We start from the raw sequence: 22736 nt of genomic DNA on the forward strand, positions 1-22736 counted from the left end.
CACTTAAAGTGATGAAAGAGAAAAACCTACAACCAAGAATAATCTACCCAGCAAGGCTCTCGTTCAGATTTGGTGGAGAGGTCAAAAGCTTTACAGACAAGCAGAAGCTAAAAGAATTCAGCACCACCAAACCAGCTTTACAACAAATGTTAAAGGAACTTCTCTAGGCAGAAAAGGCCACAACTAGAAACAAGAAAATCACAAAATGGAAAAGGCAAACATACAATAAAGGTACGAAATCATCCACGAACAAAGCTAGTAGTAAGGTTAAAAGACAAAAGTAGTAAAATCATTTGTATACACAATAAGCAGTTAAGGTATACAGAAAACAATTTGATGCAGAATATAGTATCAAAAACAGTGGGGCTTCCCTGGTGGCACAGTGGTTGAGAATCTGCCTGCCAATGCAGGGGACACGGGTTCGAGCCCTGGTCTGGGAAGATCCCACATGCCATGGAGAAACTAGGCCCATGAGCCACAACTACTGAGCCTGCGTGTCTGGAGCTTGTGCTCCGCAACAAGAGGCCGCAACAGTGAGAGGCCCGCGCACCACGATGAAGAGTGGCCCCCACTCGCCACCACTAGAGAAAGCCCTCACACAGAAACGAAGACCCAACACAGCCAAAAATAAATAAATAAATAAATAAAATTTAAAAAACAAAACAAAACAAAAAAAACAGTGATCGTGAGGGTAGGAGGGTACAAATGCAGGTTATTTAAAATGTGTTTGAAATTAAGAGATCAGCAACTTAAAACAAGCATGTATAAATACAGACTCCTATAAAAAACCTCATGGTAGCTGCAAAACAAAAATCTATAATAGATATACACACAAAGAAGAAAAAGGAATACAAACATAACACTGAAGAGAGTCATCAAATCGTAAGACAAAACAAAAGAAGAAAGGGGAAAAAAGACCTATAAAGACAAATCCAAAACAATTAAGAAAACAGCAATAGAAACAAACATATTGGTCATCATCACCTTAAATGTAAATGGACTAAATGCTCCTACCAAAAGACAGAGACTGGCTGAATGGATACAAAAATAAGACCCGTGGGGACTTCCCTGGTGGCGCAGTGGTTAAGAATGCACCTGCCAATGCAGGGGACACAGGTTCGAGCCCTGCTCTGGGAAGATCCCACATGCTGCGGAGCAACTCACCACAACTAGAGAAAGCCCGCACGCAGCAACGAAGACCCAATGCAGCCAAAAATTAATTAATTAATTAATTAATTAAAAAAAAAAGAAACAAACCCACAAACCAAACCTTTAAAAAAAAAAAAAAAAAAAAGACCCGTGTATTTGCTGCCTACAAGAGACTCACTTCAGATCTGGAGACACATACAGACTGAAAGTAAGGGAATGGAAAAAGGTATTCCAGGCAAATGGAAATCAAAAGAAAGCTGGAGTTGCAATACTTATATCAGACAAAGTAGACTTTAAAATAAAGACTGTTACAAGAGACAGAGAAGGACACTACATAATGATCAAAGGATCAATCCAAGAAGAAGATATAATTGTAAATATATATGCACCTAACATAGGAGCACCTCAATATATAAGGCAAATGTTAACAGACACAAAAGGAGAAATTGACATTAACACAATAATAGTGGGGGACTTTAACACCCCACTTACATCAATGGACTGATTATCTAGACAGAAAATCAATGAAGCAATACAGGACTTAAATGACATATAGACCAGACAGACTTAATTGATATTTATAGAGTATTCCATCCAAAAGCTGCAGAACACATTCTTTTCAAGGGCACATGGAACATTCTCCAAAACAGATCACATGCTGGGCCATGTAGCAAGCCTCAGTAAATTTAAGAAAACTGAAATCATATCAAATATCTTTTCTGACCACAGGGCTATCAGGCTAGAAATCAACTACAAGAAGAAAAACTTCAAAAAACACAAACACATGGAGGCTAAACAATATGCTACTAAACAACCAATGGATCACTGAAGAAATCAAAGAGGAAATTTTAAAATGCCTGGAGACTAATGAAAACAAAAAAACCCAACTACCCAAAACCTATGGGATGCAGCAAAAGCAGTTCTAAGAGGGAAGATTATAGCAATACAATTCTACCTCAGGAAACAAGAAAAATCTCAAACAAACAACCTAATCTTACGTATAAAGCAACTAGAGAAAGAAGAACAAACAAAATCCAAACTTAGTAAAAGAAAAGAAATCACAAAGATCACAGCAGAAATAAATGAAATAGAGACTAAAAAAACAATAGAAAGATCAATGAAACTAAAAGCTGGTTCTCTGAAAAGATAAACAAAACCGATAAACCTTTAGCCAGAGTCATCAAGAAAAGAAGGGAGAGGGCCCAAATCAATAAAATCAGAAATGAAAAAGGAGAAGTTACAACCGACGCCACAGAAATACAAAGGATCATAGGGAGAATACTATGAGCAATTATATACCAATAAAATGGACAACCTAGAAGAAATGGACAAATTCTTAGAAAGGTACACTCTCCCAAGACTGAACCAGGAGGAAATAGAACAGACCAACTACCAGTACTTAAATTGAATCAGTAATTTAAAAACTCCCAAGAAGTAAAAGTCCAGAACAAAATGGTTTCACAGGTAAATTCTACCAAACATTTAAAGAAGAGTTAACACCTATCCTTCTGAAACTATTCCAAAATATTGCAGAGGAAGGAACATTCCCAAACTCATTCTATGAGGTCACCGTCACCCTGATACCAAAACCAGACAAAGATATCAAAAAAGAAAAGTATAGGCCAATATCACTGATGAACACAATGCAAAAATCCTCAACAAAATATCAGCAAACTGAATCCAACAATACATTAAAAGGATCATACACCATGATCAAGTGGGATTTATTCCAGGGATGCAAGGACTTTTCAATATCTGCAAATCAATCAGTGTGATACACCACATTAACAAGTTGAGGAATAAAAACCATATGATCATCTCAATAGATGCAGAAAAAGCTTTTGATAAAATTCAGCATCCATTTATGATAAAAACTTCAGAAACTGGGCACAAAGGGAACCTACCTCAACATAATAAAGGTCATATATGACAAACCTACAGCTAACATCATACTCAATGATGAAAAGCTGAAAGCATTTCCTCTAAGATCACAAACAAGACAAGGATGCCCACTCTCGCCACTTTTATTCAACATAATTTTGGAAGTCCTAGCCACAGCAATTAAGAGAAGGAAAAGAAATAAAAGGAATCCAAGTTGGAAAAGAAGAAGTAAAACTGTCACTGTTTGCAGATGACATGATGCTCTACACAGAAAATCCTAAAGATGTTACCAGAAAACTAATAGAGCTCATCAATGAATTCAGTAAAGTTGCAGGATACAAAATTAACATACAGAAATCTGTTGCATTTCTATACAATAACAACCAAATATCAGAAAGAGAAATTAAGAAAACAATCCCATTTACCATCACATCAAAAAAGAATAAAATACCTAGGAATAAACCTACCCAAGGAGGCAAAGTGAAAAGACAACCTACCGAATGGGAGAAAATATTTGCAAATGTTGTGACCAACAAGGGATTAATTTCCAAAATATACAAACAGCTCAATATCAAAAAAACAAACAACCCAGTAAAAAGAAAAAAATGGGCAGAAGACCTAAATAGACATTTCTCCAAAGAAGACATACAGATGGTCAAGAGGCACATGAAAAGATGCTCAACACTGCTAATTACTGTGAAATACAAATCAAAACTACAAATGAGGTATCACCTCACTGTGGTCAGAATGGGCACCATCAAAAAGTCTACAAATAATAAATGCTGGAGAGGGTGTGGAGAAAAAGAAACCCTCCTACACTGTTGGTAGGAATGTAAATTGGTGCGTCATTATCGAGAACAGTATGGAGTTTCCTTAAAAAACTAAAAATAGAGTTGCCATATGATCCAGCAATCCCCCTTCTGGGCATATTTCTGGAGAAAACTCTGATTTGAAAAGATACATGCACCCCAATGTTCATAGCAGCACTATTTACAATAGCCAAGACATGGAAGCAACCTAAATATCCATTAACAGAGAAATGAATAAAGAAGATGTGGGGTGTGTGTGTGTGTGTATATATATATGCACACACACACACACACACACCAGAATACTACTCAGCCACTAAAAAGAATGAAACAATGCCATTTGCAGCAACATGGATGGACCTAGAGATTATCAAGTGAAGTAAAACAGAGAAAGACAAATATCATAGGATATCACTTATATGTAGAAGCTAAAAAAATGATACAAATGAACTTATTAACAAAACAGAAATAGACTCACAGACACAGAACACAAACTTCTGGTTACCAAAGGGGATAGTGGGGGTGGGGAGAGGGAGGATAGCAGTTTGGTATTAACATAATACAGTCTACTATATATAAAATAGGTAAACAATAAGGACCTAATGTATAGTGCAGAAAACTATACTCAGTATCTTGTAATAACCTATAACGGAAAGGAATCTGAAAAAGAATATATATATATGTATAAATGAATCACTTTGCTGTACACTTGAAACACAACACTGTAAATTAACTATACTTCAATAAAAGAAATTAAAACTTTTATGCATCAAATGACATTATCAAGAAAATAAAAAGACTACTTACAGAATAGGAAAAATTATTTATATATCATATATCTGATAAGGGTGTAATATCCAGAATATATAAAGAATTCAAGTAAAAAACATTTTAAATGGGCAAAGGACTTAAGTGGACAACAATGGTAACAATGGCAGAAGAAAATACACAGATGGCCAATAAGCAGATGAAAAGATGCTCAACCAGATTGGTCATTAGGGAAATGCAAATCAAAACCACAATGAGGGGGCTTCCCTGGTGGCGCAGTGGTTGAGAATCTGCCTGCCAATGCAGGGGACACGGGTTCGAGCCCTGGTCTGGGAAGATCCCACATGCCGTGGAGCAACTAGCCCCGTGAGCCACAAATACTGAGCCTGCGCGCCTGGAGCCTGTGCTCCGCAATGAGAGGCCACGATAGTGAGAGGCCCGCGCACCGCGATGAGGAGTGGCCCCCACTTGCCGCAACTAGAGAAAGCCCTCACACAGAAACGAAGACCCAACACAGCCATAAATAAATGAATAAATAAATAAATAAATAAATAATTAAAAAAAAAAAAAAAAAAAAAACCACAATGAGGGACTTCCCTGGTGGTCCAGTGGCTAAGACTCCACACTCCCAGTGCAGGGGGCCTGGGTTCAATTCCTGGTCAGAGAACTAGATCCCACATGCCGCAACTAAAGATTCCACACGCCGCAACTAAAAGATCCCACATATTTTCAGTAAACTTTTACAAAACTTATAAAGGAATTTCACGACATTCCAAAAGTACTACATATCCCTCATTCTTGAAGATCTGTCCTCAAAGGGGATATATTCGTATCTTAAAAGAAATAGCTAATTTTAGAATGATGACTTGTACGTCTTTCTTCTTGAAATTGCTTAAAAACTTATAAAGGCACAACTTAAAGGAAAAAAATTAACTTTTATGGGTGTGTACTTCACTGAAATTAAAGTTCACTATTATAGAATGGGAAATAATACACATCTATACTTTCTCCCTCTCTGTCTCTCTCTCACACACACACAATTTTAGATCCACACAACTAAAAAGTTGTTGACAAATCAAAGTCATTCATTTTCCAACTTAAGTAATTTTATAAAATACTGCCACCAAAGAAAAGTACTAAAACATGAACATGGTCATAATAACACCTATTTACTAAACACTTACTGTGTGAAAATTTATCATTTCTTGAAGACTGTCAGAAAATTTGGTCAAACTTGTCTATGAGAAAGAAATCAAAAGAAAACCAAGTCATTTAAGAGCTACTAATATAGGCCACAAAAATGTTACTTCAGCATTTCTGACAGAAAGATCAAGTTACACTGTAAACAGTAACATTTATTTCTCACTAGGACAATCTCACTACCTCTCAGGCATGCTCTGCAGAGAGGTCAAGTCTACATGTAGTAACATAAAACCCTAGAACAGTCCAAGAATTAGCCTGCCCTATCAATACTATTATACTAGCAAATCGAAATGACCCAGTAAACCTAAGGTAAAGTTGAGTATATCAAGACTGTCCATTTAGGCATCTATGGATCACATAATCATCAAATTACAACCATTTCTGTACCAGCTATTATTCTTCATAAAAGAAATGTCATAATACCACATAGTATAGCAAGGGGTCTAAGCTAACACAGCATAGCTAGCTGAGCAGAACTTTCCTATGCAGCCCCAAAAATGTATAGTTAGATACTCGTCTTGGGTTAATGCTCTCTGCTTGCCCCGATAAACAGCTACTAATAAGCATGATCCTACTCTCACTGCTCAGGTCCCCTTGTAGATGCTTCAGTTCACCTAGCAGCAAGTATAGTAAACTTATATCCACAATGCAAATCAACCATCACCTTCTAACTGTCCCAGAAAACAGGATTATATCAGATAGCACCAACAGGTGATAGCTTTTCAACTTCTAATTTTAAGGACCACTACTACTATTAATAAGGTAAATGGATGCATAATTCTCTAACATCTTGTTTCATTTACCATTTTAACTAAATGTAATAATACTAACCTCAACTACAGCATCATTGCTAGAATACTGTGCCAGGTCTCGAATCCCATTCATGAACTGTTTATTTGCAACACAAAAGGCTTTTCCAGTATCAATCATTGCAATACATAGCTTCACAAGCTGAAAAAGAAAAACATCATATCATTGAAAATAATTTTACAAATTACTTAATCAAACAAGTGCTAGCATTAACCACATGAGTTAGCCTAGTTAAGACAAATCATAGTTCATCAATAAACCCAAAATAGACTAAATGAAAATTGTGTTTTTTCCTTTGGCTTAAAAAGTAAATTCATAAGAGAACTGTACCAAAAAAAGTTGACCTTTCAGGATGTAGAGGCTGTCTGATAACAACAACAACCAATCGTTTTATCAAGTTAAATTCAATCCCATAAATTAACTCCATAAAAATGTATTAAGCACCCCTTGGAAGGAAGGAAAGGAAACTTTAGGCAGAGCAAGCAGTATGATAAAAGATTTTTTAAAAACACAACTATGGTATGGTGGAGGAAAGGGAAGTAAACTGGTATGGTGGGTTAGTCATGCAGGTCATTTTAATATCAGACTATCAAAGCAGAATTGCTTAATCAACCATATTTCTCTAATGCCTACCATCTAGGCATTGTGCTAAATCTTAGAACAGAGCTTCTCTCTCTCTTCTCCTGTCCCCTCCTTTCTTCTTTCTTTTTTTCAATCTTTCTCTTTCCCTTTCATTTCTTTTCTTTTTTTTTTCTATCCCTTCCTTGTTTCTTTCTTTAGTTCACTCAGATACAGAACATTTTCTTTAAGCAAACAAAATCTTGGGTGAAAATCAAATATTAAAAAAGATAAAAGTGGACATGCTCTAGATGAAGGAAGGGTAATGAGAGGGTGGGAAGAGGGGCCACCAAGAAGAGGATAAAGAGCTCAAGAAACTTTAGAAGACAGCTCAAGGATCTCATGAGTGTAATTTAAAACTGTTACCCTGGGACCCGGAGGAACAGAAGTGAAAAACATAATCTCTGTTCTAATTCTAACCATTCAAAAAGCAGATAAATTCTATTTAGCACAAGTACAACTGCTACACTCATCAAAACCACGCAAGAGGGAACAAAGGAGGAACGTGTAATGAGGGTTATGGGGATCAAGGAAGGGTTCCTGGAAAAGGTAACACTTGAGAAAAGCCCTGAACACCAACAGGAATTAGCCAATCAGATAAGGGTAATAAGAAGACACTTCTCTAGGAAAAGCATGTTCTAAGGCTCTGAAGCTTAGATGGCAGGGCAAACCAGGGGCACTAAGTAGCTTAGCACAGTGTGAAAATGTATGCAAGGGCCAGATCAGGAAAAGCCTTGTGTGCAAAGCTAAGGTGTTCACATTTTATACGAAAGGAAATGGAAAACAATAAAGACATCGAATGGGTGAGTTGACCAGAGTTGCATTTTAGAATGATGACCTAAAAGAAGAAAAAGTAAGATACAGAAGTAGAAAGAATAAAGATAAGGAGATTAGACCAAAAACTAAGAGAGCCTGAATTAAGGCAGTAAGCAGGGAGAGAAGAGAGGAGACAAATTTAGAAATTAGTTGAGTACCGAAGTACAATTATGCAGATGATGTCCTACCAAAGGGAAAAACAGGGGATGAAATCCAGCCTGAGCTCTGCTTGCTGAGGGCTATATCTGCTACTATACTGTCCAGCAAAGACTTGTCTTAACAGCGCTGGGCCTGTGAGGTAGGCCTGAGCTAGATGGGTCTGTGAAATAAGCCAAGTGGAAAGTCTATCAAACCCAAGTGAAAATAGATATTTAAAGCTCAAAAGAGAGAAGTGTACTGTAGATACACATACAGGAGTCAGCAGCAAATAAAGTATCAGTGCTACAATGCTACAGCCTAGATAAAAAGCAGGGGTCACAGTGTGTACAGTGAGGACCCCACAAAGGAGACTAAAAAGGAAAAGGGAAAGGTAGGAGGAAAAGCAACAGATTAGTTTCATCAACGTCAAGAAAGAACAAAGTATCAAAAGATGGATGATGAATAGGTTGAAAATCCATAAAGGTCAAGTTTTAAAATCACTTAAAAAAAAGTTTGTTGAGTTGGTGATAGTCACCAGCATCCCTAGCAAGAATAGTTTTAAGAGAAACTGGGGGGCTGTAGCCAGATTACAGTGAGTTATGAACTGTAGATGAAGAAGACATAATGAGAGGTCAATTCTTCATCAATATATATTCTATAGAATATCCCAGGGGAACATTCAATACCAAAATAAGGATTCTGTGATCAAATAAGTCTGGGAAACTCATTTTGTCAAGTTAGACAGATTTCTTTATTACTAAATTTGTAAGAGCTTTTGATATATTAATGTGTATTATGAATCCTAGAAAGGAAGTATATAATAGGTAGCATTTCTCAAAATTATCTGACATTGAATTCTCTTTAGAGGAAGCATCCTCATAGGACCAATGTTCCACAAAACCCACTATGAGAAATGCTGGCAGAGACTAGCCCTTCAAATAGTTCGCTATTTCAAAAAAAAAAAAAAAAAGATATCTTAACAACCAAAAAAACTAATTCTAAAATTCATATGAGTAACCAACATGCAAGGGCATCAAAAAAAATTGAAAAAGAGTAATGAGGTGGAGACATTAGCCCCACATTAAAATATACAGGTGCAGTAATTAAAATTACATCTGGTAATGGATGTGAATAGACAAATTGGTTAATGAAAGATAATACAGAGTAAAGAAGCAGATACACACTCCAGCCAGGGGGGTAAAAAATTATCCAATAAATGACACAAGGACACTGGATAGCCATCTAAAGCCATCTAAAAAAAGAAAGAAACTAAGTTGCATTCCAAACCCCCAAATTAATTTCAGATGGAATAAATATTTAAACATAAAACATTAAATCAGAAAGCCAAGAGAAAACAGGAGGTGGTATTTTTTATAATCTCAAAGTAGGAAAAGTCTTTCTGAAAAGGATGCAAAACTCAAAAGCCATAGAAGAAACTAATCAATTCAAATACATAACAATAAAACATTTAGATAAGGGAAAAAAAAAACTTAGTCAAAAGACAAATGACAATATTGGAAAACAATATTAGCAACAAATCACAAGGGACTAATTTCCCTACTACAAGAAAGGGTATACAACTCATTTTTGAAAATCCAACCAGCCACTAGAAAAAAAAATGGCTGACAGACATGTACAGGTAATTCCCAGAAAAGAAAATTCAAATATACCTATGTCCATGAAAAGAAATTCAACCTCACTCATAATAAAAGAAAGGTAAATTACTATTTTTTATAGAAGAGCAAAGGTCAAAAAATGTGATAACATGCTGTTTTAGAGAAGGTAGGTATGGGGAAATAGGCACTCTCGCACACTGCTGGTGGGAATGTAAACTGGTACAATTTCTATGAAAGGCAACTTAGCAAGAGCTGTAAAAATTTTAAACATACATGCCCTCTAATGTAGTAATTTCACTTTTAGAAATGTACCATACAGATATATTTGCACATAAGGCACATGACACACATGTAAAGTCATTCATTGCAGCCGCAATAAAACACTGGTAGCAATCTAAGTATCCAACTGTAGGCAACTGGATATATAAATTATGATATATCCATAAAATGAGACACAATCAGCCATTAAAAAGAATGGGGCAGCTCTATAATTAACAATAAGGAACAAAATCTAAATTATATATTTTAAGAAAGCAAAATGTAGAACAATGCTAATATCTTTGTTGGAGTGGGGAGAGAAGAGTACAAATACATATAATCTTTCACATGCTTCAGAGATTTCTGGAAGACCACACAAGAAACTAGGTCAGTGTACTCCTCTGGGATACAGATTAGATGATGACTAATTTTTCACTAGATACACTTTTGTACCTTTGAATTTTGTACCACATGTGTGATATGGCTTATTCAACAAATTAAATAATTCAAAAATGATTAAATTGAAAGTTTCCATAAAAACAGAAACAGAGAGACAGGTTGGTAGTAGAAAATTATGGTTAAAAACAGGTTTATAGGCTCAGTTGGCTTAGGTTCAAATTCTGCTGCCAAACTTAATGCTCTAAGTGATTCAGAGAGATCTCAACCTCAAGAAGCTTCAGGTTCTCCTGTATGACACAATGACAATGGTATCAAACCACAGAGGGTTACTATAGGAGTTAAGATAATGCACTTAAAGATCTTAGCACAAACTGTTACTGGCACATGGTAATTACTTGATAAAGATTTGCAATTCCTTGTCAGAGATGAGATTTTTCTCGTTTTGTTTTGATTCAAGAGAAACAAACGTTTTTGTTTACTTAAAATAATGAGGTGGTAGAGAAGGAAAAGGAGAGAGATGGCTAAAGCAAAGTCCTGAGAAGTTAGAGTTTGGAATTACATAGGAAAAGGGATATTTTTATCAAATGGGAAAAAAATGAAATAAGGACAGATTCTGTTAAGTTTCTAGATTAAAAGCAAGAAATAAAGGTGTTCCCACAAAAAGGAAGTAAGAGACAAGTTCCTCTACTAAGATTGAAGAGCAAGGTGGTAAATCTTGAGAAAACAGTGAAATATAAGAGATGTTAAAGATAGTAAGATAACCTAATTGAGTCTCGGAAAAATTGCTTTGCATCATGAATCCCAGGTATGTGTAGCTCCACCCATTAGTTTCACCAAACAATTGTGTAACTTCTCCTGTAGGGCTTTATAGCCCAGATAAGGGACAGAGGATATAGATGGTTAGACAAATATAGTCAGAATTCTGCAGAGTAGGTGTTATGGAAAGGAAATGAAGGTCTCCAGAAGAGAAATAATGATGTGATAAGTTAAGAGTAGACTGGAAGGGTTCACAGCAGAATTATACATAATAGCCAAAAAGTGGAAACAATCCAAATGTCCATTAACTGATGAATGGATAAACAATATATGGTATATCCATACAACGGCATATTATTCAGCCATAAAAAAGGAAATACTGGCAATATTACAACATAGACGGATGAACTTTAAAAACATTATGCTAAGTGAAAGAAGCCAGTCACAAAAGGTCAAATACTGTATGATTCCACTTATATGAAATGTCCAGAACAGGCAAATCCACAGAGACAGAAAGTAAATTAGCCAGAGGATATAGGGAGAGGGAAACTGGAAGTGACTGCTAACAGGTACAGAGTTTCTTATCACGGTAATGGAATTAAGTAGTATATTCACATTGTGAATATGCTAAAACCACTGAGTTGTACACTTTAAAATGGTGGTTTTTATGTTAGGTGAATTTTATCTCAATTAAAAAAATTATTTTAAGAAATATATAGTGAATAAAAAAGGGATCTGAAATATTGGAAGTGGATAGACTGAAAGACTAGAGATCTAGATAAGCTTGAAAAACAGAAGCAGGAGGAGTCCAAGATAAGAACTGGAAAGACTGGAGACTCACATCAGAAAGTAAGATATCAATGAGCATTCCACAGTTTCAGAGGTTACAACTCTGAGCAACAAGGCACAGCATATGGCCAGGAAAACAGGTATCAGAATTAGAATAAAGGTCACTATCGCAGGCGTTGGAGGGAAAATGAAAATGTCATATAGCTGAAGCACAAATACACTGCAGCTATTCAGGGGGAAGGATGGACTGGGTGATAGATAGATAGATACTTTGCCAGCTGTCAAAGTCCTTATTAGATGACAGCGATGACAACTATACTAAATAACATAAGCCTACAAAGAGGGAAGATTTTTACCTAAGAGTAAAATGAGGGCTTTTTCCCTGCTAAAGACAATCTGTCTTCAAGGAGCTCTAAGAGTTTGTTGAAAAGACACCATCATCATTAACATTTTATTTAGAACTTACCATGTGTCAAAGCACTTAACATGTATTAACACATCTCATTCACATAATAACCTTATAATAGATACTCTTATTTTCCCCATTTTGGAGATGAAGAAACTGAGACATAGGAAGGTTTAGGAACTTGCCCAAGGCCATACAGCTTAGTAAGTGGTAAAGCCTTGCTCCAGGCTTTGTGCTCTTAATTACTAGACTACGCTACAAACCAAAAATTACAATAATATTATGATAATTTAAATGGCAGTACAATTTTAAAATGTAAAAATGCAAGAAATAATGCAATACCTGAAAAAGAACCTAAGTTTGGTAGTACCTGAGCTGTGATTTAAAGGGTATCTGCTTAACAAACAAGGAACAAGCATTCCAGTGAGCAGATGCAATAGATACAGAAATTATATCTAGATGGCCACTATGATGCTCTGTGTATTGCCAATGCCAGAATACCTGGCAGAATGGATAAATAATTGGACCTAGTTCATTCATGGAGCATTACTCATCAGAAAGAGTGTAACTACTGGTGGCATACATTATAAGCAAAATAAATAGAAGCTAGGTCATCAAGCTAGTTAAACCTGATGCTGCCATGATTTGCAATATTACAGGTACAACTGGCCCTGCAAAAAGTTATGAAATCAGTAAACTAGTTTTAGGCAACCCCTCCCCTCCACAAGTCCTTCAATGCCACCTCCTTCAATAACAACCATTTCTTGCTCCTCACAGGCTCTCTTCTTTAATTGTAACTCCTCATAATTCTAAAGTAAAAATGATCAGTAATAGCTTAAGAATTTGGTAAAGGGACATTGTATAAGGGATTAAGATCTTAAACTAGAGAAATATAAAAGTAACTATGGAAATTCTATTCGGGTGGAAGATGATATTTTAAAAGATGCCAAAGCTTCCATGATGCCCTGAGTAGCCCTTCGGGTAATATGGACTCTAGAAAGGATTTAGGGTTCTTAGTACTGAATGCCAATACTGTGACAACTTGGTTTAGATTTGAATCTTTTGGTTTTAAGATTCTACCAGTCTCTCAACTGCAACCAAGTGATATAAAGGGGGGGGGGAGATCGCTGCTCATAAAAGCAAATCATTAACAAAAATATTGTAAGATGATTCTGTTTAGGTACTTTAAATTTTGAGGTCCCCCCGACACAAAGTGTTTTGTTTGATTTAGATGCAGTTCTGCCCAAAGAAAATAGATATCCTTATTGTACTACTCTGTGATTCTTTAAAAAGCCTTCTCCTTCTATATACTCTCTCATAAACCTACCAGAAAATCAAAACTACATCTTGTGCTGCCTACCTTAAGGGTTTAAAAACTTTGTTTCGGGCCTCCCTGGTGGCGCAGTGGTTGAGAGTCCGCCTGCCGATGCAGGGGATACGGGTTCGTGCCCCGGTCTGGGAGGATCCCATATGCCGCGGAGCGGCTGGGCCCGTGAGCCATGGCCGCTGGGCCTGCGCGTCCGGAGCCTGTGCTCCGCAACGGGAGAGGCCACAACAGTGAGAGGCCCGCATACCGCAAAAAGAAAAAAAAAAAAAAAAAAACTTTGTTTCACAGAGTCCTTAAAAATAAATGTAATACTCAGGGGAAAATAATAATAATAACAACAACAACAATGATCCCATATATATAATTTTAAATAGAAAATAAAGTTCTTGAAAATAATATCCTTACAAAAAATTCTAACATTAGTTTTTAAAAACACTTGCCTGGAAGCTTGCTAGTGTTCCTCAGAAAATTTCCAAGTGGCATGTGCTCCCTCAACATGGATCCAGGAGTACAGTGGTGCACAAGAAGAGCACTGAACTAAGAATAAAACAGATGGATTCTAACCCTGGTTCTGCCTTTTCTAACTCTGTGATTTGAAGCAAGTCCTCTTCACTTTCTGGGCTGTGGGACCCTCATCTATAAAATGGAAATAATCCACTTGTCCTACCCACCTCACAGGATTATTGTAAAAATCCAAAAACATACTATATATCAAAGTGCTTTGAAAACTACAGAGTACTGCACAAAAATAACTTATTACTACACATTTTCTAAAATTATTGTGTTTTACATATATAACTAATAACTACTGCTTTATATAGTTTCTATACTATTTACATTATATAAATATATTTCATGATTTCAAAACATGTGAAAACCATCAGTCTAATTAATATATTTTATATCCTTGTTATTCAGAATGCAGTCTATCGAATAACAGCACTGGTATCACCTAAAATCTGGTTAGAAACACAGACTCTCAGATACCAAGACTTACTGAATCTAGATCCCCATTTTCACCAGAACCCCACATATTCCTATGCACAGTAAGGTTTGAGAAGAACTGCTTTACATAACAATTCCATTTATAATAATAATTACATAAATAGGAAATTATTTTCAGAGAAGGTATTCAAATATACACATTTATCTCCAAAAATTTTAACAATGAACAACGGTTACTTAAGATCAGAAGCCATGTCTTACTCATTCTCATATTTCACTGTTATACAGCAGATAACATTTCTTGGGTAGAGGCCAAAAAAAAAAAGATTATCAATAATTAATACAGAAAATAGGAATCAATGTACATTTACCCTTGCATAGAATATGACCATTTAATATCAATTATTAAATACATATTCAGGATTTCTGGCATTAGCTGTAAAAAATGGAAGGAGTATTTAAAATTTTATATTTGAACATGGCCACACCCAAATGTATAAACAAGAGTGATTAGGTTACATATGATATCCATTAAGCATCAAAAAAGATTGCAATCTTTTTGCTGGAGAAGGAAACAACCGTCCAACAATATAAAAGATGTCTAGTCAGACATGGTTCAAATTCTTGCTCTGGCACTTAGACTAAATTTTCAACAAACTACTCAATGTCTCTAGCCTCAACTTCTTCATAATATTGGGATAGCATTAGCATTTACCCTCACGGAGATAAAAGAAGTCACTTGAACCATCTAGCGTTACAGGAACAAATCATCATGCAAAACAAGAATTAATGTTTTAAAAAGTTAAAGTAAAATTTACCTTATCAAGTTTCAGTTCCAATTCTGCCACATCTCCTTCTACTTCTTCCAAAGCAGCCCTAGAAAAATTAAACATAAAGTAAGTTACTTTGTGTTTAAACATATACTTTACTCTTGAAAAATAACTCCAAGTAAAAAAATAGATATGAATGCTAAAAAATTACACTTCACATAAAGTAATAACTCCCTTAGAACAAAGTATGAATACTGCATAACCATGTATTACAACACATAATACAATTATTGTTTAAGGTAATGAGAGGACGAGGGGAAGATGGAGGAAGAGCAAGACGCGGAGATCACCTTCCTCCCCACAGATACACCAGAAATACTCCTAAAGAACACCTACTGAACGCTGGCAGAAGACCTCAGACCTCCCAAAGGAAAGAAACTCCCCACGTACCTGCGTAGGGCAAAAGAAAAAAGAATAAACAGAGACAAAAGGATAGGGACGGGACCTACACCAGTGGAGGGATCTGTGAAGGAGGAAAGGTTTCCACACACTAGGAAGCCCCTTCGCGGGCGGAGACTGTGGGTGGCGGAGGGGTAAAGCTTCGGAGCCGCGGAGGAGAGCACAGCAACAGGGGTGCGGAGGGCAAAGCGGGGAGATTCCCGCACAGAGGATCGGTCCCGACCGGCACTCACCAGCCCGAGAGGCTTGTCTGCTCACCCGCCGGGGCAGGCGGGGCTGGGAGCTGAGGCTCGGGCTGCAGTCGGAGCGCAGGGAGAGGACTGGGGTTGGCAGCGAGAACACAGCCTGCAGGGGGTTAGTGCACCATGGCTAGCCGGGAGGGAGTCCGGGGGGAAAAGTCTGGACCTGCCAAAGAGGCAAGAGACTTTTTCTTCCCTCTTTGTTTCCTGGTGCGCGAGGAGAGGGAATTAAGAGCGCTGCTTAAAGGAGCTCCAGAGACAGGTGCGAGCCGCAGCTAAAAGCGCGGACCCCAGAGACGGGCATGAGACGCTAAGGCTGCTGCTGCCGCCACCACGAAGCCTGTGTGCGAGCACAGGTCACTAAACACACCCCCTTCCGGGGAGACTGTGCAGCCCGCCACTGCCAGGGTCCCGGGATCCAGGGACTACTTCCCCGGGAGAGCGCACGGCGCGCCTCCGGCTGGTGCAACGTCACACCAGCCTCTGCCGCCGCAGGCTCGCCCCGCACTCCATACTCTTCCCTCCCCCCGGCCTGAGTGAGCCAGAGTCCCCGAAGCGGCTGTTCCTTTAACCCTGTCCTGTCTAAGCAAAGAACAGATGCCCTCCAGCGACCTACACGCAGAGGCGGGGCCAAATCCAAAGCTGAGCCCTGGGAGCTGTGAGAACAAAGAAGAGAAAGGGAAATCTCTCCCAGCAGCCTCAGGAGCAGCGGATTAAAGCTCCACAATCAACTTGATGTACCCTGCATCTGTGGAATACATAAATAGACAACGAATCATCCCAAATTGAGGAGGTAGACTTTGAGAGCAAGATTTATGATTTTCTCCCCTTTTCCTCTTTTTGTGAGTGTGTATGGGTATGCTTCTGTGTGAGATTTAGTCTGTATAGCTTTGCTTCCACCATTTGTCCTAGGGTTCTATCTGTCTGGTTTTTGTTTGTTTGTTTGGTTGGTTTGGTTTTATTTTTTTCTTAATAATTTTTTATTTAATAACTTTATTTTATTTTATCTTACTTTATTTTATTTTACTTTATCTTCTTTCTTTCTTTTTTTTCCTTCCTTCCCTCCCTTCCTTCTTTTTCTTTCTTTCTTTCTTTCTTTCTTTCTACTTCTACTAATTCTTTCTTTCTACTTTTTCTCCCTTTTATTCTGAGCCGTGTGGATTAAAGACTCTTGGTGCTGCAGCCAGGAGTCACTGCTGTACCTCTGAGGTGGGAGAGCCAACTTCAGGACACTGGTCCACAAGAGACCTCCCAGCTCCACATAATATCAACTGGCAAAAATCTCTCAGAGATCTTCATCTCAACACCAGCATCCAGCTTCATTCAACTACCAGCAAGCTACAGTGCTGGACACCCTATGCCAAACAACTAGCAAGACAGGAACACAATGCCACCCATTAGCAGAGAGGCTGCCTAAAATCATAATAGTCCACAGACACCCCAAAACACACCACCAGACATGGACCTGCTCAACAGAAACACAAGATCCAGCCTCATCCACCAGAATACAGGCACTAGTCCCCTCCACCAGGAAGCCTACACAACCCACTGAACCAACCTTAGCCACTGGGGACAGACACCAAAAACAACAGGAACTACGAACCTGCAGCCTGCAAAAAGGAGACCCCAAACACAGTAAGATAAGCAAAATGAGAAGACAGAACAACACACAGCAGTTGAAGGAGCAAGATAAAAACCCACCAGACCTAACAAATGAAGAGGAAATAGGCAGTCTACCTGAAAAAGAATTCAGAATAATGATAGTAAAGATGATCCAAAATCTTGGTAATAGAATAGACAAAATGCAAGAAACGAACAAGGACCTAGAAGAACTAAAGATGAAACAAGCAACGATGAACAACACAATAAATGAAATTAAAAATACTCTAGATGGGACCAATAGCAGAATAACTGAGGCAGAAGAATGGATAAGTGACCTGGAAGATAAAATAGTGGAAATAACTACTACAGAGCAGAAGAAAGAAAAAAGAATGAAAAGAACTGAGCACAGTCTCAGAGACCTCTGGGACAACATTAAACGCACCAACATTCGAATTATAGGGGTTCCAGAAAAAGAAGAGAAAAAGAAAGGGACTGAGAAAATATTTGAAGAGATTATAGTTGAAAACTTCCCTAATATGGGAAAGGAAATAGTTAATCAAGTCCAGGAGGCACAGAGAGTCCCATACAGGATTTATCAATCCAAGGAGAAATACGCCAAGACACATATTAATCAAACTGTCAAAAATTAAATACAAAGAAAACATATTAAAAGCAGCAAGGGAAAAACAACAAATAACACACAAGGGAATCCCCATAAGGTTAACTGCTGATCTTTCAGCAGAAACTCTGCAAGCCAGAAGGGACTGACAGGACATATGTAAAGTGATGAAGGAGAAAAACCTGCAACCAAGATTACTCTACCCAGCAAGGATCTCATTCAGATTTTTTTTTATTAGTTTCTGCTTTATAACAAAGTGAATCAGTCATACATATACATCTGTTCCCACATCCCTTCCCTCATGCATCTCCCTCCCTCCCACCCTCCCCATCCCACCCCTCCAGGCAGTCACAAAGCACCGAGCTCATCTCCCTGTGCTCTGCGGCTGCTTCCCACTATCTATCCACCTTACGTTTGGTAGTGTATATATATCCATGCCTCTCTTTTGCTTTGTCACAGCTTACCCTTCCCCCTCCCCATATCCTCAAGTCCATTCTCAAGTAGGTCTGTGTCTTTATTCCCGTTTTACCCCTAGGTTCTTCATGACATTTTTTTTTTAATTCCGTATATATGTGTTAGCATACGGTATTTGTCTTTCTCTTTCTGACTTACTTCACTCTGTATGACAGACTCTGGGTCTATCCACCTCATTACAAATAGCTCAGTTTCGTCTCTTTTTATGGCTGAGTAATATTCCATTGTATATATGTGCCACATCTTCTTTATCCATTCATCCAATGATGGACACTTAGGTTGTTTCCAGCTCCGGGCTATTGTGAATAGAGCTGCAATGAACATTTTGGTACATGTCTCTTTTGGAATTATGGTTTTCTCAGGGTATATGCCCAGTAGTGGGATTGCTGGGTCATATGGTAGTTCTATTTTTAGTTTTTTAAGGAACCTCCATACTGTTCTCCATAGTGGCTGTACCAATTCACATTCCCACCAAGAGTGCAAGAGTGTTCCCTTTTCTCCACACCCTCTCCAGCATTTATTGTTTCTAGATTTCTTGATGATGGCCATTCTGACTGGTGTGAGATGATATCTCATTGTAGTTTTGATTTGCATTTCTCTAATGATTAATGATGTTGAGCATTCTTTCATGTGTTTGTTGGCAGTCTGTATATCTTCTTTGGAGAAATGCCTATTTAAGTCTTCTGCCCATTTTTGGATTGGGTTGTTTGTTTTTTTGCTATTGAGCTGCATGAGCTGTTTATGAATTTTGGAGATTAATCCTTTGTCAGTTGCTTCATTTGCAAATATTTTCTCCCATTCTGAGGGTTGTCTTTTGGTCTTGTTTATGGTTTCCTTTGCTGTGCAAAAGCTTTGAAGTTTCATTAGGTCCCATTTGTTTATCTTTGTTTTTATTTCCATTTCTCTAGGAGGTGGGTCAAAAAGGATCTTGCTGTGATTTATGTCATAGAGTGTTCTACCTATGTTTTCCTCTAAGAGTTTGATAGTTTCTGGCCTTACATTTAAGTCTTTCATCCATTTTGAGCTTATTTTTGTGTATGGTGTTAGGGAATGATCTAATCTCAAACTTTTACATGTCCCTGTCCAGTTTTCCCAGCACCACTTATTGAAGAGGCTGTCCTTTCTCCACTGTATATTCCTGCCTCCTTTATCAAAGATAAGTTGGCCATATGTGCGTGGGTTTATCTCTGGGCTTTCCATCCTGATCCACTGATCTATCTTTGTTTTTATGCCAGTACCACACTGTCTTAATTACTGTAGCTTTGTAGTATAGTCTGAAGTCAGGGAGCCTGATTCCTCCAGCTCCGTTTTTCGTTCTCAAGATTGCTTTGGCTATTCGGGGTCTTTTGTTTTTCCAAACAAATTTTGAAATTTTTTGTTCTAGTTCTGTGAAAAATGCCAGTGGTAGTTTGATAGGGATTGCATTGAATCTGTAGACTGCTTTGGGTAGTAGAGTCATTTTCACAATATTGATTCTTCCAATCCAGGAGCATGGTATATCTCTCCATCTATTTGTATCAATCAATGTGATACACCATATTAACAAATTGAAGGAGAAAAACCATATGATCATCTCAACCGATGCAGAGAAAGCTTGCAACAAAATTCAACACCCATTTATGATAAAAACCCTGCAGAAAGTAGGCATAGAGGGAACTTTCCTTAACATAATAAAGGCCATGTATGACAAGCCCAAAGCCAACATCATCCTCAGTGGTGAAAAACTGAAAGCATTTCCACTAAGATCAGGAACAAGACAAGGTTGCCCACTCTCACCACTCTTATTCAACGTAGTTTTGAAAGTTCTAGCCATGGCAATCAGAGAAGAAAAAGAAATAAAAGGAATCCAAATCGGAAGAGAAGAAGTAAAGCTGTCACTGTTTGCAGATGACATGATACTATACATAGAGAATCCTAAAGATGCTACCAGAAAACTACTAGAGCTAATCAATGAATTTGGTAAAGTAGCAGGATACAAAATTAATGCACAAAAATCTCTGGCATTCTTATACACTAATGATGAAAAATCTCAAAGTGAAATCAAGAAAACACTCCCATTTACCACTGCAACAAAAAGAATAAAATATCTAGGAATAAACCTACCTAAGGAGACAAAAGACCTGTATGCAGAAAATTGTAAGACACTGATGAAAGAAATTAAAGATGATACAAATAGATGGAGAGATATACCATGTTCTTGGTTTGGAAGAATCAATATTGTGAAAATGACTCTACTACCCAAAGCAATCTACAGATTCAATGCAATCCCTATCAAACTGCACTGACATTTTTCACAGAACTAGAACAAAAAATTTCACAATTTGTATGGAAACACAAAAGACTCAGAAGAGCCAAAGCAATCTTGAGAACAAAAAATGGAGCTGGAGAAATCAGGCTCCCTGACTTCAGACTATACTACAAAGCTACAGTAATCAAGATAGTATGGTACTAGCACAAAAACAGAAAGATAGATCAATGGAACAGAATAGAAAGCCCAGAGATAAACCCATGCACATATGGTCACCTTATCTTTGGTAAAGGAGGCAGGAATGTACAGTGGAGAAAAGACAGCCTCTTCAATAAGTGGTGCTGGGAAAACTGGACAGATACATGTCAAAGTATGAAATTAGATCACTCCCTAACACCATACACAAAAATAAGCTCAAAATGGATTAAAGACCTAAATGTAAGGCCAGAAACTATCAAACTCTTAGAGGAAAACATAGGCAGAACACTCTGACATAAATCACAGCAAGATCCTTTTTGACCCACCTCCTAGAGAAATGGAAATAAAAACAAAAATAAACAAATGGGACTTAATGAAACTTCAAAGCTCTTGCACAGCAAAGGAAACCATAAACAAGACCAAAAGACAACCCTCCGAAGGGGAGAAAATATTTGCAAATGAAGCAACTGACAAAGGATTAATCTCCAAAATTTATATGCAGCTCATGCAGCTCAATAACAAAAAACAAACAACCCAATCCAAAAATAGGCAAAGACCTAAACAGATATTTCTCCAAAGAAGATATACAGACTGCCAACACACACATGAAAGAATACTCAACATCATTAATCATTAGAGAAATGCAAATCAAAACTACAATGAGATATCATCTCACACCAGTCAGAATGGTCAACATCAAAAAATCTAGAAACAATAAATACTGGAGAGGGTGTGGAGAAAAGGGAACACTCTTGCACTGCTGGTGGGAATGTGAATTGGTACAGCCACTATGGAGAACGGTATGGAGGGTCCTTAAAAAACTACAAATAGAACTACCATATGACCCAGCAATCCCACTACTGGGCATATACCCTGAGAAAACAATAATTCAAAAAGAGTCATGTACCAAAATGTTCATTGCAGCTCTATTTACAATAGCCCGGAGATGGAAACAACTTAAGTGTCCATCATCGGATGAATGGATAAAGAAGATGTGGCACATATATGCAATGGAATATTACTCAGCCATAAAAAGAGACGAAATTGAGCTATTTGTAATGAGGTGGAAAGACCTAGAGTCTGTCATACAGAGTGAAGTAAGTCAGAAAGAGAAAGACAAATACCGTATGCTAACAAATATATATGGAATATAAGAAAAAAAATGTCATGGAGAACCTAGGAGTAAGACAGGAATAAAGACACAGACCTACTTGAGAATGGACTTGAGGATATGGGGAGCGGGAAGGGTAAGCTGTGACAAAGCGAGAGAGAGGCATGGACATATATACGCTACCAAACGTAAGGTAGATAGCTGGTGGGAAGCAGCCACATAGCACAGGGAGATCAGCTCGGTGCTTTGTCACTGCCTGGAGGGGTGGGATAGGGAGGGTGGGAGGGAGGGATACGCAAGAGGGAAGAGATATGGGAACATATGTATA

The 22736-nt window shown here is 37.8% G+C and overlaps 1 protein-coding gene across 3 annotated transcripts in view; it reads right to left on the reverse strand.

Moving 5' to 3' along the window:
* ACAP2 (ArfGAP with coiled-coil, ankyrin repeat and PH domains 2) overlaps positions 1-22736 on the reverse strand; it is a 165655-nt gene that overhangs the window by 86228 nt on the left and 56691 nt on the right. For all 3 annotated transcript variants that reach the window (XM_081234334.1, XM_081234332.1, XM_081234333.1), the window contains exons 2-4: positions 15507-15564; positions 6642-6761; positions 5792-5845 (exon numbers count right to left, since the gene is read on the reverse strand). In XM_081234334.1, coding sequence (XP_081090460.1) covers positions 5792-5845; positions 6642-6761; positions 15507-15564 — 232 coding nt within the window. The remainder of the gene's footprint in view (positions 1-5791; positions 5846-6641; positions 6762-15506; positions 15565-22736) is intronic.

Source organism: Mesoplodon bidens, assembly GCF_964165515.1.
Source record: "Mesoplodon bidens genome assembly, chromosome: 5".
In the NCBI taxonomy this organism is placed as follows: domain Eukaryota; kingdom Metazoa; phylum Chordata; class Mammalia; order Artiodactyla; family Ziphiidae; genus Mesoplodon; species Mesoplodon bidens.